The sequence below is a fragment of the Semicossyphus pulcher genome, unplaced genomic scaffold, assembly GCF_022749685.1.
Source record: "Semicossyphus pulcher isolate SPU_LCO1_2020_fin unplaced genomic scaffold, fSemPul1.0.p SCAF_8, whole genome shotgun sequence".
In the NCBI taxonomy this organism is placed as follows: Eukaryota; Metazoa; Chordata; class Actinopteri; order Labriformes; family Labridae; genus Semicossyphus; species Semicossyphus pulcher.
The window spans coordinates 30,613,288-30,630,682 of NW_027211759.1; the positions used below are offsets into that span (position 1 = coordinate 30,613,288).

At 37.6% G+C, this 17,395-nt stretch overlaps 1 protein-coding gene across 2 annotated transcripts in view; it reads left to right on the forward strand.

Annotated features, from left to right (window-relative positions):
* The window catches only part of il34 (interleukin 34), a 31,955-nt gene extending 15,006 nt beyond the window's left edge, over positions 1 to 16,949 (forward strand). For both annotated transcript variants that reach the window (XM_069686561.1, XM_069686560.1), the window contains exons 3-8: positions 5,394 to 5,497; positions 5,922 to 5,999; positions 7,016 to 7,093; positions 9,699 to 9,806; positions 11,219 to 11,402; positions 14,236 to 16,949. In XM_069686561.1, the coding sequence (XP_069542662.1) occupies positions 5,394 to 5,497; positions 5,922 to 5,999; positions 7,016 to 7,093; positions 9,699 to 9,806; positions 11,219 to 11,402; positions 14,236 to 14,294 (611 nt within the window). In that variant the 3' untranslated portion in view covers positions 14,295 to 16,949. The remainder of the gene's footprint in view (positions 1 to 5,393; positions 5,498 to 5,921; positions 6,000 to 7,015; positions 7,094 to 9,698; positions 9,807 to 11,218; positions 11,403 to 14,235) is intronic.
* The last annotated feature ends 446 nt before the right edge of the window (positions 16,950 to 17,395 follow it).

Consider the following 17,395-nt stretch of genomic DNA (forward strand, 5'->3'; position numbering starts at 1 on the left):
TTCCTTATTAGCTGTCAACTCAAACACCTTTCTGCCATCTATTGCTAGCCAGACTGTAAAAAATGATCAATGAACAAAACGCTAAAACGACTTGACTCCGACATGTAACATATCCCTTATCCATGCCTTGACCTTTATTTGTAGGTTCAGAGGCTTACTGGGGTTCCACAAATGCACTTCCCTAACAAAAATGGAACTAAATCTCTGTCACAAATAAATCTTTTCAGTCATTCACAGTTTTTCACAAACAAACACACACAGGCTTTTGCATATGTGCTTAAAACCAGGTTCAGAAACACATTTTATGAAGCATCAAACTCTACCTGAATCTTTCACTTGAATAGTGCGACGTTCGTTTGCAGCCAGCATGATGGACTGTAAAGCTCCCACATCAAAGTCCAGTAATAATGCTATATTGCACTCAAGAGCCGTAATCTAATGTGACTTATACTGTTTTACAGGGCTAATATATTTTGAGTTTTGTGAATCAATCCAATATAACACATCTGAAGTGAACAGCTGTGTCTATTCACACTAAAGTAAAGGATGTTCTTCCCTCTGTGTCTGTTTCATCTTAAAGTGAAGACTGTTGTGAGTGTCCTTTTTACACATAAAGACTTCCAGATGGTGCAGCAGCACTTTCACCTCAATACTCTGAGAGAAGAGACTTCACATTCACATCATGTGGTGGAGATAAAAGGTAGTTTTTTTATAGGAAAGGGGGGGTTTGTAGTCAGTGGTAATTTGTCATATTTTAGACAGTAAAGAATCCCTTTTGTAATGTTGGCAGTGGCCACTTTGAGTTCGATTACCTTGAATGAGCTGTTGTTTCTGCTGTTGTGTTGTTGAACATGACCGTGATACAATGTTTTTCGTGTATGACCTCTGAGTCAGACTGCAGATTGTATGTTTTCATAAGACAATATTTGGGACAGAGTGAGAGCTGCAGTTTAGTCATGGCGGGTGCATTCATTTCCGCTCTACTCCAAGTGTCAAAATAATTAATGAAACACTGTAAGCTCCTTAAAGAAGTGTAGCTACTGTATACTGTGAAAGTGTGATTTTCAGCTGTGATTCATTTAAGATAAGAAGCTGTAGGTGCATCAGGTCATATCAGGAATAAACTTTGGTATGTTAATGAAAAAAATAATTCAATATATATTAGGTAGTATTTGCACGCTTCACAGGATAAAGAAGTTGCATTTGTACCTGAATAATTCTTAAATGGAAAGAAAAGCACATGATGAGTCTGCTGTTGAAATGTAATTTGCTCATCCTCCAGCCCTCATTTCTCAAACCTAAAGTATTCCCAGAGCACAAAATGAACTTTTTCTTTCTACAAGGATCTTTCTCCCTCTCACATGTCAGTGGAGAGCTGTACATTTCTCACCTCATGCTGAGCGCCTCTCTGGGTGTATTACCTAACCTACTGGTTTTCCCACCTAAAGTTTCCTCCCAATATTACCCAATGAAGAGAAATGTTTATTCACCATATTTACATCTGCCGTTTTCCTTTGGTGTTTTGCTCATGGTGGAAAGCTTAAATGTATAATTGTATTTATTTATTTATTTTGGTCAGTATTAACAATAGCTCTCCCCTTTTAAAGAACCACAGAAGTTATGTAAACATTACAAATAAATACATTTGGGGATAAACCAACGGAAAATGTGTAGGCTAAAGCTAGGGCTTAAGTATACTGTTGTAGCCTATTGCTGTATTTTAGGGTGGCAAAAAGTGTAATAAAAAGGAATTTGACTGATCATTTTAAGTGATCAGTAACTGAAATGTCAATGACTTGTTAGGCCATATTTATGGCTAAAACAACATATTTTGTAACATGTTAGCTACCGACAGCTAAGTCACAACATCCAACTGTAGTATTCAGCAAATTCCTAGCTAATATTAGGCTACCGTTAGCAAGCTAACATTATCATTAACATTTATGCCTTTATGCCTATGATTTATGCCTTTCCTATTGTGTTTTGTAACAATATCACAATGGTAATGTAAGCTGAGTGGTTTATTGCTAATGTTAGCTGTTGCCTAACAGTGGCTAACGAGTAATTAAAAATGTCATTTTATCTTGAAAATTGGCCCACTATCCCTCCAGAATTTTTGTCTTTTCAGTTGCTGTAGACTCGATTTGTTGACCTGGAATAAAACAGTACATCTTTATAACTGCATTTGAACTTCCAACCCAGAGATTGAATCTACAGTATCATTAATCCACCAGTCTAACTCCTCAATAAGTTTGCCCCAATGACTGTATATATAGATGGACGACGCGTCTCCATCTGCTGTCATTGTACGAAATTGATGCCAAAATACCCCGGCGCTGCCATCTTGTGATGGTGACGTCATTTGGAGCCAGAGTTGCGTCGTAGAGATCGGCAAAGACACACTTAACTTACCGAAAAAAACAGCAAGGATCCCACATATCGACATGTTACATACAGGTCAACATATTTAACAGCATAACAGCTTCTTTGTGTTGGTCTGAGGTTAACGTTCACAGATATGGGAGCTTCAATGACTGGAGTGATTGTTTTAGTTACGTTTCCTCTCGCCGTTCCTTCTCTACTCCACTAATCCGGAACAGATCGGCTGCAGGAGCCGTATTTGTCAACAGAGCTGTCAATCATCCTTTTTACAGCATCAAATAACTAATTAGAAGTATACTTGTAAGAAAAATAAACACTTGGACATAAATTAGCATGATAAGAACTAACTATAATGACAGAAAACATTTTTGAGAAAAATTTATTTGGCGTGTATTTTCATGTCCAATCTGTTAACATGGAGGAGGCGGGCTTTATGACCTATACTACAGTCAAGTCAAGTCAGCAGGGGGCGCTCGAGATGTTTTGGCTTCACTTTTAGGGAGCTGACATGTCGACCATCTTTTTTATGCAGTCTATGGCTTGTCCTAAAGCGAGAAGATTCAATGACACGGCTCAGCCTTGCTAAGTTTATGCATTCCACCTGTTCTTCCTCCACGTAAGATAAACTTGTTGACAGACTTATCTAAATCCCTCCTGACCAGGTACTTCTCTCTGGGAATTTTCAGCTGTTCCAAGTTAAGAGCTTTCTGACCCTCAAGATGTTTATGGATATATATATCCTGGGGGTTCAAAGTTTCTTTTTTATGGCACAAGTTCAGATTGACAGAAGGATAAATCTCTCAAATTACCGTCTTTTGGTCTCGATTTAGTCTTTTTTCATGCATGATTTCATGCACTACAGTCATTGCTGAGGGGGAATAGAGTCTCTTTGGTGATCAATCCCTCACCTTTTGTTTGGAGAACTCCACTTAGTAGTTGAACCCATGCAGGAATCCCCCTCAAGTCTGACGAATTGCGAGATGGTGACATGATTTGGATTTCTAAAAGATCTCCAAGTTCTTGACCTGGAGCTGGATCCCAGTTTGTGCTGAAATGACAGCAGCGACAGCCTTAATACTGACAGTAATGAGATGCTTGTTTAACAGAAGTCAGACTAAAAACAAAAAAAAGTGAAGTGAAAAATTTAAGCAGCCAAAGACGGCTGATTGAGTCTGCAGGGCAAAGTTTGCGTCTATTAGAAGACAGCATGTAGAAGTAGCTACCTGATTAAAGTACTGAAATGTGCAAGTATTTGTATTTGTTAAACCGACACTTAAATCACATGATTGTACAGTATGTCAGGCAACTGTTAAAATAATGGCTGTTGATTTATCCGCTGGTTGAGTCACCAACACTGGATGTTTGACATATGTTTTTTTCCCTGGGACCTTGTAACAGAAGGTAAAAGAGGCCATACAAATATTCAACAAGCATTAGCCATATGTAAAAACTCCATAAAATAAGCTGTTAATGATTTCCTGTCAAGCAAATATTGTAATGACAAACAAGGTAAATGGTTTTTGTTCTTCAGCAGCACAGGCAGAAGAAACGTGATGATGTTAGAGCCTTAGAAGAAGGGACAGGGTTTTATTTTAGTGTTTCTGATTTAAATAATATCCAAACAATGATGTTGGTTAGACCACCACTTTGGTCCAGACTGGAACAACTGTTGGATCTAATGTTTCCATCAGACCAAAGTTTCCATTTATTCAATTAAATATTTCAACATCGACTTTACTGAATGGCCTCCTTTTTTGTAAAGACAATTGTGGTTGTTGCAGATCTTTTGACTTTTCCTTCATGACCACCATGAAGTTGACATATGTGGTTTTATGTAAAATGTCTCTTCAGCTGATGAATAGATTGCAAATCATTTTGTACATGCTGGCATTTGGATTTAAAGTGCAGCCTCAAAGAACTGATTACGTTTTGGTTTTAACTATTTGTTGTTATTTGCAAGTTTTGAGCTTGAGTTGCATGTTGCATCGTGTTGAACCCTTTTTAGGATAATGAGAATGTGTAACACACAGCTCCAGAAAAAATAAGAGACCACTCCAAATATTCCTTTAATTGGCATCTCTGTCTCTTAATGTCATGGCCAGCCCAATCCATATCTGAGCCCCACTGAAAACCTCCTGAATGTGATCAAGAGGAAGAGGGACGGTCACAAGCCATCAAACAAAGACGAGCTGCTCCAAGAGCGGCCTAGTGTCACCCAACAGCACTGTGACAGACTGGAGGAGAACATGCACAGATGCATGAAAAATCAGGGTTATTACAATAAATAAAACAACATTGATTTATGAACTCTTCCTGAGTGTTAGTCTTAAGATAAGATAAAACATAGTACATGTATCACCTGTTTTATCTGATGTTTAACATGAACATGAACTTGTTTTCTTTGCATTATTTGAGGTCTGAAAAACTACTTTTGTTTTTTTTAATGAGTCGGCACTTTCTGCAGATAAATAAATAGAAACATTTTAAGAATATTTTATTTGGAAGTAGGAGAAATGTTGTTTACAATACAACAAGAGTTCATTTTACACAAACACAAACCTGTAAATATTAAAACCAGAGAAGAACTTTTTATTTTTTGCAGTGGTCTGTTAATTTTTCCCAGAGCTGTATTTATTCTGCTAAAATGCATCTCTATCCAGGAAAAAAAAAGATTCATGTTGCATCTTTGTTAGGTCATAATAGTTTTCATGGTGAACTTTGGTATTCTGGCTCTACTTTAACTTTCAATGGTCATAAATCCATCAGGTGCACTGCAAACACTAAAAGCCTTTACACAGAAACACACACAAATCATCCACACATGTATTTCTGAGTCCGACCCTGTAGAGTAGTTTGGGCAAAGAAGTCAAGTCAGTAACTTCTCTCTCTTTATGTATAGAAGCCAGACAGACTAATGCACATCCTGTACATAGAATTTTTAGTCCTGTGTTCTGTGACACGATCATTTGACATTGTGTCAAAAATGACTGTGCAGCTCTGTGTCTCTGCAGGCCTGTTTCTGCTGGTGCCTGTTCAGGTGACCCCGACACCAGGCAGCATGTGCAGACCCCTGCAGACGTTCAACGAGAAGCTCAATCACAGGCGACGGTACATGGTGAGAGGATGGCGGCACCCTGGCAAGCATGGCTTATAAATATAGAAGCACAAATACAGCTGTTTTGTCTCCAGTAACATTTAAAGAGGCATTTTTAGACTTAATAATGCATTGCATTGCAAGATAATTTGTGGATTTCTTAGATTCTCTCTGTCTTTAAAACTCCGGCCCGATGGATTCTGTTTTTCAAAATTTGTAGTCTCCAAACCAAACTTGAGATAAACCTGACCATCATTTATGGCCTTCTGTGGTATATTATAACAGAGTTGGTTTGCTTTAGATTAATAGTTTTGATAGTAAATATCACAATCTTATCTATATAGTCTATGGTCATAACTAGTTTCTCACATGAACTACTGTTACAGCTCCCTGATTTATGAAATGCACGTGTTTTTCTCTCTCTCTTTTTTTCTCTGCTCTACAGAAGCACAACTTCCCCATCAACTACACGATCAGGGTTCATCATAACGAAATCTTTAAAGTGTCCAGCATCAGCAAAATGGTAAAAGTCACAATATGGCTCTTTATATATCAGCTGAAGGATTCTTTCATGTGCCTCAAATTGCAGACCTCAGGTCTGGGCGGGGCTGGGTTATAAAATGTTGTTGATATGGGATCATGATCAAATTTTACAATAATGATGATAAACCTTTGGATTTCCTAAAAGCAATGATGGTAGATAAAGATGGTCTCAGAAGTTTTTTTCAGTCTTTTAATTGTCTTTTAATTGTCTGTGTGTTACACCTTCAGGGCATGTAACAGCGTTTTCTGCACTGGCAGCAGCTATTTTATAAACAAAACCTATGCAATTTAGTGTCTTCAGTGCTAAAACACCCTCGGCATCAGCTGTATCCTCAGTGTCTCTCTCACAACCAATCAAAATCAAGAAGGGGCAGGACTTACGATATCAACTTTGTGAACAACAATGGCGGAGGAGAAGCTAATCCTTCTATTGCTGCTGCTAATGCCAGGACAAGATACCTTTTTCATTGTTTTATGTTTTCTTTGTTTAATTTCCTTGAATAAAAGCAACTATTAAGCATACAGAGTGACTTAAACGGTCAGGGGAAGCGATACAACTTTCCTATCCCAGCAACAGTAAGTGCCGGTGAGAAACGCTCTGAAATTGAGGTCCTGGGTGCAAAAAATGCCATTGCAGGACACAGACCCTAAACTATATTCTAAAGTTCAGCATGTGAACCCCCTGGTTTTTCATTTATATTATCAGGGTAATTTCCTCAAACTTGCAGCAAGATCAAATTATATATTGTGATAAATATTGATATTGATCAATATAAAATATAAATCATTATTTTGCCATATTGCCCAGCCCTACCTTATGGCACCATTAAGATGTTATCTGTTCCCACTCCTCTTTGTTTTCTTATTTATAAATGTTTAGTACAATATGGTGATATACTGTACATACTCATAAATGTCGAAATCAGTTTGTCAAACTTTGTTCTTGAACATTCCTAATGTTGCACGTCTCTCCTCTCCTCTCCTCTCCTCCATCAGAAGTCATATGTAGAGGGGCTGGATGAGCTGGTTCTCCAGAGGCTGTGGTTCCAGGTCAACCAAGGCGTGTTAAAAAAGGTACAAATATTATCTGCTTTTAGAACAATTCAGTCAGATTTTATTTGCCACGTGTAAACAGTTTTTGTTGTTTGTTTACTATAATCCACTTAAGTTGTCATTTCCGCTCTCTCTGTACTGACTGAACATCTGTGAACTGTCAAAAGGATTGCAAAAATTTGTTTCTGGCAACTCATTTTATTTTCCTTCAGTTTCAATTTCTAAGTTAGGAAATTGGATTCTAATCAGCCACTTATCAGCTACCAGGGCAGAATCACTTTGTCCACTCTGTATTTAAACTTTTTTGGAAACAAGGAGGTATGCAACAAATCACAATGGTCAGACATTTTGTTCCAGCGTGTTCTCGGATTTCAGTAAAGTAATGAAATTCCTAGTGTTTGTGTTGTTATGTGTGACAAGAAACATGTGGTTTTATAAGCAAATCTTTTGGTTTCACTGACAACTGCAGTCAGTTAAATACAGAGTGGACAGTTGGCTTTGGGCAAATCCTTCAGTCTGCAGTAACTGTCAGTACATCAAAGCTAAGTCTGAGCTGAGATACATCCAGTGTCTCACTCTCTTCCAGTCTGTGTTTCACTAATGGAATCTGCCAGCACCACCAAACCGCAAGTGATGTTCACCAAAGTGCTATTAAGAGTTTAGAAGCTCAGTTCATCAAAGTCTATGGCTACACACCAGCACAGGTGTTGGCAGCAGTTAATCTGGTTTGCTAAACAGCAGTAATCAACAAAGAGTTAAAGAGCAACTTGCAGGTTGGAGACCCCAGGGAGTCAGTGCGTAGGAAAATGATGTAGTAATTATATTTTCAACAAAATATTTGAATGAATACACTACAGTGGCTTCTGGAGTCAGTTTTCTTATATTTACGCATCAAAACAGCCGTAACATGAGGGAGTCCCGCCTATAGTGACTTGTTTAACATGAATAAATATGGATCTAAATGCCAGTCTTATCGTTGAAGATGAAGAAATTGTTCATTCATTTGCATACGACTTATGATTCTCATATGATTATGAGCCTGTTAGGCATCAAAGAGACCAGGAACAGGCCAGGATGAAGAGAAATAATGGCCACAGGAGAGACATTGAGCTGTAGTGTGATGAGAATCAGTAGAGAACTGGGCAGGTGCTGGGATGAGGGACCGGTGTTAGCTAGCGATATCTAACGCTGTGCTCACATCACAACATTGAAAAGTTTATCACACACCAAAGGCTATAACAAATCATGAGTAGTAAGTGGGAGCATTAATGCTTACCCATTACAGTTACTAATGGCCGAGTGTCAGCTTGTATCAGTCGTATTTTATATTGCCTTCTTTAACGGTAAAGCTGTACGTTTGACGGTGCCACAGCTTTGTGTCTTGTAAATAATATGAAATTCCACAGCCATTTTCAGACAAGATTGAGTATTTATATAGTAAAAAATGTAATCTACAAGTTGCTCTTTAATATCACCAGATTGTTCATGCCAGCTGCCTTTAATGCAAAAATCACAGCAACTATGAGAGCTTGCTTTGCATAAAGGCATTACTGTGCACAAAGAATATATTAAGCTGATGGGTCAATAAGTATGTAAGGCTGACACCTTTAATGGAATAACATTCATTGAGGACAAAAATCAAGCAAAGGGGCTGGACTTCCTCCTAAATGATGATTTAAGTGTCAGACTCTTAATTTTCTGCATGCTGGTGAATTTTTGTGCAACTTTTTATGCATCCCTGTCAAATCCTGTTCTACTCTCAACATGAATGTAAAAACATTAAGAGTCAGTCAGAGTAAAGCACAGTTGCATAAATTCTATTGTGGATTTACACATCAGATCAAAGCCACAAAAGTGTATATTTGCATAATAAAACAATGCCTAGCCTAGTCTCAGACACTTATGTCTACTCAGTACATATTTATGTATAACATCCCTCAACTTGCGCATCTGGAAAAATGACACAGTGTGGCCTGCCACATGATGGCTTTATACAACATGATCCCAATAACCACAGTAACCACACACATCAGCCAACAAGAACAGAATTCGCCTCTTGGGAAGTCTCAGTATCATAAATTGAGGGACTTTACTCATCAGCCTCTGTCGTTACTTCTGAGCTGCTTGGACAGACGCAGGCTTATGCTGTCTGAGATAATTGAACACATCATATTTTGCAGAGCTGTTGAATAAAGGAGTGAGCCATCTCGCCACAGACTGAATGCATGATCCCCTCTAGGCTTAAACCTTGCAGATATAACAAGGCAAGCATGTCCCATCTCAGGTGTCTTTAATTAGTGGTTAATTCAAAGTCACACTTTAGACAAACACCCTGATTTAACAAAATAAAAGACTGTTCTGAACCGAGTAGGAACTGCTTCTCTTAATCTTTTCATACCAGTAGTAATTTGTATTACTGTAATTTGTTAAAATCTGCAAAGAAAATGTCTGGGACTTGCAAGCTGCACATACTGTACTGACTTACATACAAAAGTTACTCTACAATTTTAGTTCTTTTTCCAACACATTCAGTCTCATCCATGCACAAGAAATCAAGGGTTTGAATGAAGAAAATACTCGAGCTTGTTGTCTGTCCTCTTAAACTAAAGACAAGTTGAACTTTCAGATCATCCGGGTTTTGCCCGAGAGACATCCTTCGCGCCCGTACACCGCTGAGCTGGAGACACGCTTCAGGGATGTGGAGGGAGTCTTTGTACAGTCACATCCTGCTGAGGTAAGATAGAGTTCACACATTTGTACCATAACTGAATTCAGTTCATCTTCAAATGAAGACTCTCTGTTAGTGAGGGAATTTCCATCTGACTGTTAGGGTCAGAGGATACATGGCAGGAGACAGATGTCACATTGATGCAATTGGGAATAAATATCCTGATCATTAGAAAATTAAATATAGCTTCAAGTTACGATCCAACCAGAGTTACGTGACGGTCAAATTGGTTCACTTGTTGATCATTCAGTGCAGTGCGTATGGGGGATTTTCTGTGTAAAGGTTACTAGGGCAGTCTGCTTAACTTAGTTTTGTCTGTAGTGGTGACTAATCCATGTTGGTATTTTATCTACCATCAAACCTTCAGTTCATTAAGTTTGAATATGAGTCCTTGTTGACCTCTGTGCTGCAGTAGCAATAATTCTCCAGTTTTAAGACCGCTTTCTGAATGTCAGACTTCATCTGAAAATGTACCTTCATTTCAATCAGGAGAGACAAGTTGATGAAGCATGGAAAACATGTATATATATATATATATATATATATGTATAACAGTTAGTTCTGACCAAGTAATCAGATTGGACAAGAGGCATTCCATGAGTGGCAATATAGAGAACAACCTCACTGGGACTTTTCACTCTGTATCACTCCGCCTCAGCCAGGTGTTCTGAATATTGTTGATTAACATTACAGCAGACAGTGTATGTTTACATTGATCAAGCTGGTACCTCTGAATCACACAGCAGAATCTTATTTCACTGGTAGCTTTATAAATTACATCAAACAGATAAATATACATCATGCAAAGTAGCTGATCTGTGGTAACCTCAGAAAGTTTGGGTTGCTTGGCAACAACAGTCCTTTTTCAGTCAACAGCCTTCTTTGACATCTAAATATCTAAAAGCATTAAGAGCAACCCATTATAGACCTCGGATCACTATAAGATAAGATAAAATGTTGACTGTTGTTGAACTGTGTCTGTAAATGTAACAGCTGGACTTACATGTAGCATATTGTAGCCATATTTAAAATGAATGTGATTGTGCAACTGAAAAGGGAAAGCAAAGTATGCCGAAAGAACAGCAAAAAATATTAATATACTCACTACATTTTGTGACTCATATGTCTTTTAATTAACGTCCTTGGCTGGGTTGGTGTGGGTTGTGAGCACCCACAGCTGGAATGAGCAGACTTACAAAAAAAAGGAGTCACAAAGAAACACTTGTAAATGCTATGAAATTCCTCCAAATGTGAATGGTGGAAAGATTTTGTTGCTGAGCCACACTGCTTATTTATTCCTTTTGAGAAATTTTTGGATGCGAAGTACCTCAGAGATCCTTTTCCATTAAGCCGCTCACATTGAGCCAACTCCGCTTTCACTCACATGTGTTTCTGTGTGTGTTTTGGGGCTTGTGTAGGCTTTCCAGCAGGAGCTTCCAGAGACCATTCAGGACACGTGGGATCGATTAACAGAAGAGCCTGACAGAGTGCCACCGTCCAGCTGGCGATACGCTTCTCCCAAAACCCTCCTGGACAACCTCTGTCGCACCATGCACTGCCTGTTCAGAGAGTGCTTTGCCAGCACAGAAAGGCAGCAGGACTGTGAGTTTAAAAGCGGTAGATGTGTTCAGACATCCAGTTTCATTGCAGGCTCTAAATAAAAACATGTTCTGTTATCTTTGTAGAAACATTATTACTGTAAAGGAGACAATAGCACAGGCTGTGTAGGCCAAAGAAAAACAGAACTCATTTTAAATAATCATTAAAAAGCCAGATGTAATAAACACATTTGTTAGGATTGTAACTTTAAGATGATAGTAACTCACTAGTCTAAACTCCCCGGGCAGGGCTCCCCAGTATGCAAGATCCTGATGGCAAAAGATCAATTAACATTTGTTTTTCATCCTCATGTTGGATCAGCCAGAAGTACAACAATGAAGTCCAGATCTACCTCATGTCGTAAACAGTGTTCAGTTGACATTCAGAACATTCTTCTGCTGCCTCTCCTGACTTCGGAGGAAGGTGTACCTAAATGGCATTTTAATTATCAGTTCCACAAAAGAGTTGTTAAATAGTTCCAATCTGTCAAAAATCATGGGAATTTAGCGAATCATAATTATGCATAAAAAGAATACTTTTCAAATGAAGACATTACATTTTAGGGCAAAATTTTTCCCTGAAGGATTTGTAGCCGTCCTTGACCAGTGAGATAAACCTGCTTAATTACAGTCCTGAACAGCACTGACAGCATATCAACAAAGATTACTGTGACACACAACTTTGCACTCATAATTATATAAGTATAAGCTGCCTGGGCCATGAGTTTATGTAGCCATGAGTTTGCCCCCCCCCTTTCAGGGTGACCCCGTCAGGGTTCCATTCTGCAATAACGACCTGATCACTATACACTGTCCCGCTTATTACATGGCTACCTACTTATGAAATATATTATTTGAAAACAAATATTGATTTGGAAATTATTTTTTTAATTGAAAAATTATGATATTTCCGTTTTCTGTTTAAAAATTGTCCGTTATACTCGAGGTGCGTCCATAGCAACGGTTCACTCTGTAGCCGTCTTAGCATGAGCTAACCTAGCTGTTTCTATTCTCATTAAATGGAAACATTTCATCTGATGGTGAAGTAAGGCAAGTTGATCCAGACTGCAGGAATCAGCGCAGCTGATTGAGGTTTTCTGTCTCGTCACTGTCAGAGTCTGTCAACATTTTCTTTTCCATTCACCATCTTTAAACAGCGGCGTATCCTGTACTGTGTTTTGTTTCATGTTTACCTCTGACCCATCTTCAGTTTTGTAGATCTCTCTGTCATAGCCTTCAGTTTTTGCATCATTTAATCTTTATTGCTTTCTCTCCGCTGTTTTGTCTCTTTTCTTTTTTTCCCCTCTGTAAACAGACTGACGTCAAATTTAATTTGATTTTTTTTCGGTGGATTGTGTGATTAGAGCCGAATCTTTAGCAACAGTCTGTTCTTCATAGCAACGGTCTGTTATTGAGAGATAGCAGACCTTGGAATACTGTGATTAACCAATCGAAATCAAGTATTTAACACAGTGGCATAATAAAAAAAAAAATCCATTAACGTCTCAATGTTTCAGCATTCAGTGACACTGCTTTGTTTGATAACAGCACCACATTGCTTTGTGTCTTGTGGGTGTTACTGTCTTTTGGGCATCAAATACTCAGCTCAGTGAGGCCCAGAATGATGGTCTTGAAAACTTTATGTTTTTCTCCTTTGCAAAGCTAAAACCCAACTTTTTTACCAGAATAAAGATAAACACACCACCTTTATTACAGTTCTGTAGGGGATTGAATTAAACAGCTGTTTGTCAAAAAGCAAGTGTTTGAGTGATATGCCAGAGGGCCAGTCAGTTAGCCAGTGGAAATTAATGCATACAGCAGGAGAGGTTGGACTATAAATGTTTATTACAACTCAAATGTTTGTTGTGAAAATGACAATTTGCTGGACTATTTCTTGGATGGTAGTTGTAGTAAGACTCAAATTAGTTTCTAGTGAAGAAATAATCATGCACATAAGCGCCCTTTTAAACAGACTCTAAATTTTACACTTTGTTTTAGGGAGTAAAAACATTACATATAATACGTAAAATAGGTAGCATTAGAGGTGAGGATAGGTGGACTTTGACAAAGCCAGGCTAGTTTTTTCCACCTTTTCGAGATGTGTTATTATATGAATAGAGATCAGTTATACAGATCACTTTTATACCAGAATATGCTAGCAGGCTGTAGGAAGTGGCTTTATATTTAACATACAGACATTGGCTTGTCGTCCGTATTGTATTAACCAAAATGTGGAGCTATTCCTTCTAATCCTTTTGCTGCAGCATGCAGAAAAATATACAATTTCGAGTATATTGCAGAGTATCTTTTTAAATATTCTTTATTCTTTATTCTAAACCTCACCCTGCACGTATTTTGCATGAACAAAAATATACTTTACTAGCCAATGAGAATTGTTAATGTGATAAAATGAATGCCTCGCTCTTCCAGAAAGTCTGTGTGGTTTAGAAAATTTGGCTAGTTATTATTAGTTATTATTGCTGCTACAGTGCTACAGTGCTACACTGCTACAGTGTGCTGCAGTCTCTGTGGTTTGCCCACAATCATATACTGTATATAGCACCAATACAGTGCATCTTAAGAAACACACCTGTAACCACTTTGTAGGTGACACCTCAAAAAGGTGAAAGCTGAGAGTGAAGCTGTCCATGAGTTGGCTTGCTCTGGTCCTTGGGCTCACACTGTAGATCCAGTTTCATAATGTGTCAGTAACACAAAAGAAATAACGCAAAAGACACCACATGATGAATGTATACGAGTAACTAAACCACACTCCCAGTGGGTGATGAATGAAGGTTTAATGTTTAATGTGGTTTCTCTTCTCATATTCTTTGCAGACTGTGGAGTTCCCCATCGGAGGAAAGGCAGGAAGAAAGACTTGAAGCTCAAAAGCTGAGAAGAAGCCAGCGGGGTGAAGTTGTCCCTGTTGATACTGATAAGGGATTGGTATCATTATCTCTCCTGAGCTATAGGGAGAAGATTAAAAAGACAGTCCACACTGAAACAAAAGTTCAACTGAAAGTTCAGTCCTGATTTGTGAACATTAATAAGTCTTTCCCAAATCTATGTAACCAAGCCAGGATTGTCTCAAAGATAAGATAAAGACCTAAACCCTGCAGCGCCTCTATCAATCACAGGCTGAAATTGTAAAAACAGTAGCAGTATTTATGGGGATTTCATGAGAATATGAACTAAAATGATGTTTATTTGGGAGTAAACTCCAACTCCTCAGATCATTAAGATGTCCAAAGTATTTGATTCATGAAGGCATCTCAGGCATGCTGAGAAACTTTGGTTTCTGGTTTTGGAAGAGATTTGTTCATGTTCACATATATCGATTTAATTGGTGCAGGATGGATAAAAATAGGTAAAGGTGGATACTTCAAGAAGAAGGGTGTGGTGCAAACTGCTTATTCCTCTTCAGCAAGGGGTTAACTTCACCAGCAGTGAGGACATCATTGTGGCTTTGCTAAATCTCTCCAAAAAGCCCGGGATGTGCTCGAGTTGACCTGCATGCTTCATCTCAGAGACCAACAATAAGAAGCACGAGAGACAATTAGACATTAGACTGATTTTATACTGACAAACTTTAGCTGACTTTGTATCATAGCCGGACTTCTCTTCATGAACGCCTCTTTGAAACTGCAATGAAGGACTGCAGCGATTTACATGAACTGAACTTCAAACTTAAAGGCAAACTGATAACTACTGTTTTCTCTTCCCTCAGTTGTTGGCTATCCATTTTGTACCTACAGGCTACATTTAAAGAGTTATATTTAACTGTGCCATACGCCCAAAATGCAGATTTAGAAGCAGTCAAAACATTTATGTTCCTTTTTGTCCCATTCCTTGTTTTTCTTTCTATATGTTTATCACACACAAAGACAGAGAGTTGAGCATCTGAGCTGCATTTTATATATACTGTAGATTGGTAAAGGATTTTGTCCTCCAAGGAACAATTAAATATTTTCATATCTCAGTTACATGTGCAATGCTTAAACAGTGACCATCAGCATGTTGAAGTATGAAGTAAGATCAAAGTCAGAGTTTGTTTTTACTTCCAAATATTGACATAAAATAAATATTTAATAGTGTTCTACAGACAAAATAATTACAAGAGACGATTTCCTCAAAATGTGCAGGATGATATATTACATTTTGCTGGAGTGATCATAATTGGCATGCAGGGCTGGTTGCCCTTCAGAATTTCAGCTATGGACTCTATACTTGTATAAAGGCTGTAAAAATGAAAACTTAAACTCAACTCCAAACGATCTCAAACTTTGCAAGTTTGGAGTAAATATTCTCCACATTCCAATCGTATAATCATTTTTACTCCAACTAATTTGGACACAGATTACAGCCTACCATAGTTTGTGTCAGTTTAACCATTTTACTTGTTTACACTTCTCACTATCACTATCTGGTGGCTGTTGAATGACAACCATTAACAAGTCCAGTTTTGCAGATTTCAGAAACTATGGTTGTAAGACCCAATGTGTATAGAGGATAATGCAAACCTGTGAAAAAACTCAAAATGAAGGCATGTCAACAGTATTTGTATAATTAAAATCATAAGCAGCAGACACATGGGTTTTACCGTGAGCAAGGGAGTCACCTTGGGAGAGGCATTTTAAATTAACACTGAATGGAAATTTTATGTGGGTCATAAATGTTAAAAACTGCATAAGCCATGGGGTGTAACTATAAAGCTGGAAAATTGAGTCAGCTACTCTCAATTTAGTTGTCAAGAGCTCAGGACATCCAATATGGCTGATGAAGGGTGCAACAGATCAGCTGAATGGCCTTAAAATTGTCAGGTTGGAATTCATTCTTGATCTGTCATTGTTCTTTGACTGAAACTTTCTATTTCATCACATTTATTTCTGATTAAGATGTTCCCTTCGTGATTGTTCAGACCACATTAAGAATAAAACCATGAATAAAGGAACAAATAAACCAATCAAACATACAAGGTAGCACTCCAAAAATGTACGTTTCAGGTATTTATAGCACAGAGTTAAATTACTCCCAAGACTGCACAAAGTATATTTGTCAACGCTGACTGTATGTATGAATATTACAGTTTACAAATGATGCATGTTCAAGCCTCACCCGCCTTATTTTGACACCGTTCTCGATGATGTTCAATTACTATGTTATATATGCAATAAGATGAACCTGAGTCTGATGTAATACGTTTTTTATTGGGCTTAACTTGGTCCTCATGAGAAGCTCTTTAAAGATAGAACAGAAGAACAATAATTATTTGTGTATACTTAATCAATCATATATAACTGTATGGTTGTTTTTTGGAAATGTAAGAGCATTTTAAGGTGTATTAAATGACCCCTTATTGTGAAGATTAAGCAATATTTACCACACCTGCCTGGCAACAACAGAGATGATAACTGCAAACACATGTTGTTTTCAAAACAGATTTTTTTATACACAAGATATTGAATTTATTTATTTTTTGAAATGTATAATGCCACCTGACAGTACTTTTATGAAAGAAATAAAAATTAAATAGCTATTTTTTATCAACTAACCCTGTGTCCAGAGTCCAGTCAATATTAAAGAAAGTCTTCAAACTGCCATTATTTTATCTGTCTTTTCGCATAATATAGACATGAAAATGCATGTAGGTCCTTATGTAGTATGTGTTTTTTGGCATTTTTCCCTGAACCTGAGTAATATAAAGGTTAAAAAGAATAATATTATAATGCAAACTAAACAATTTTTTTTTTAAATGTTATAAAAGAGATTTTTCTTGTTTACCTTAAATCAGAATAAATAAAACGTTTTTATGTTCACTTTCCCCAAATGAAATGTGAGGTAAATTGTTGTTTCTATAGCTTGGTAGATTATTATATTGAAGTAGCAAAAACTTGCACACACAGAAAACAAATGCAAATAGGTTCACATTATGTAGCACAATCTTAACATTTTCAGGGAAAAAGGGGGAGAATAGGGAAAAGAATATTAAGTTAGGTT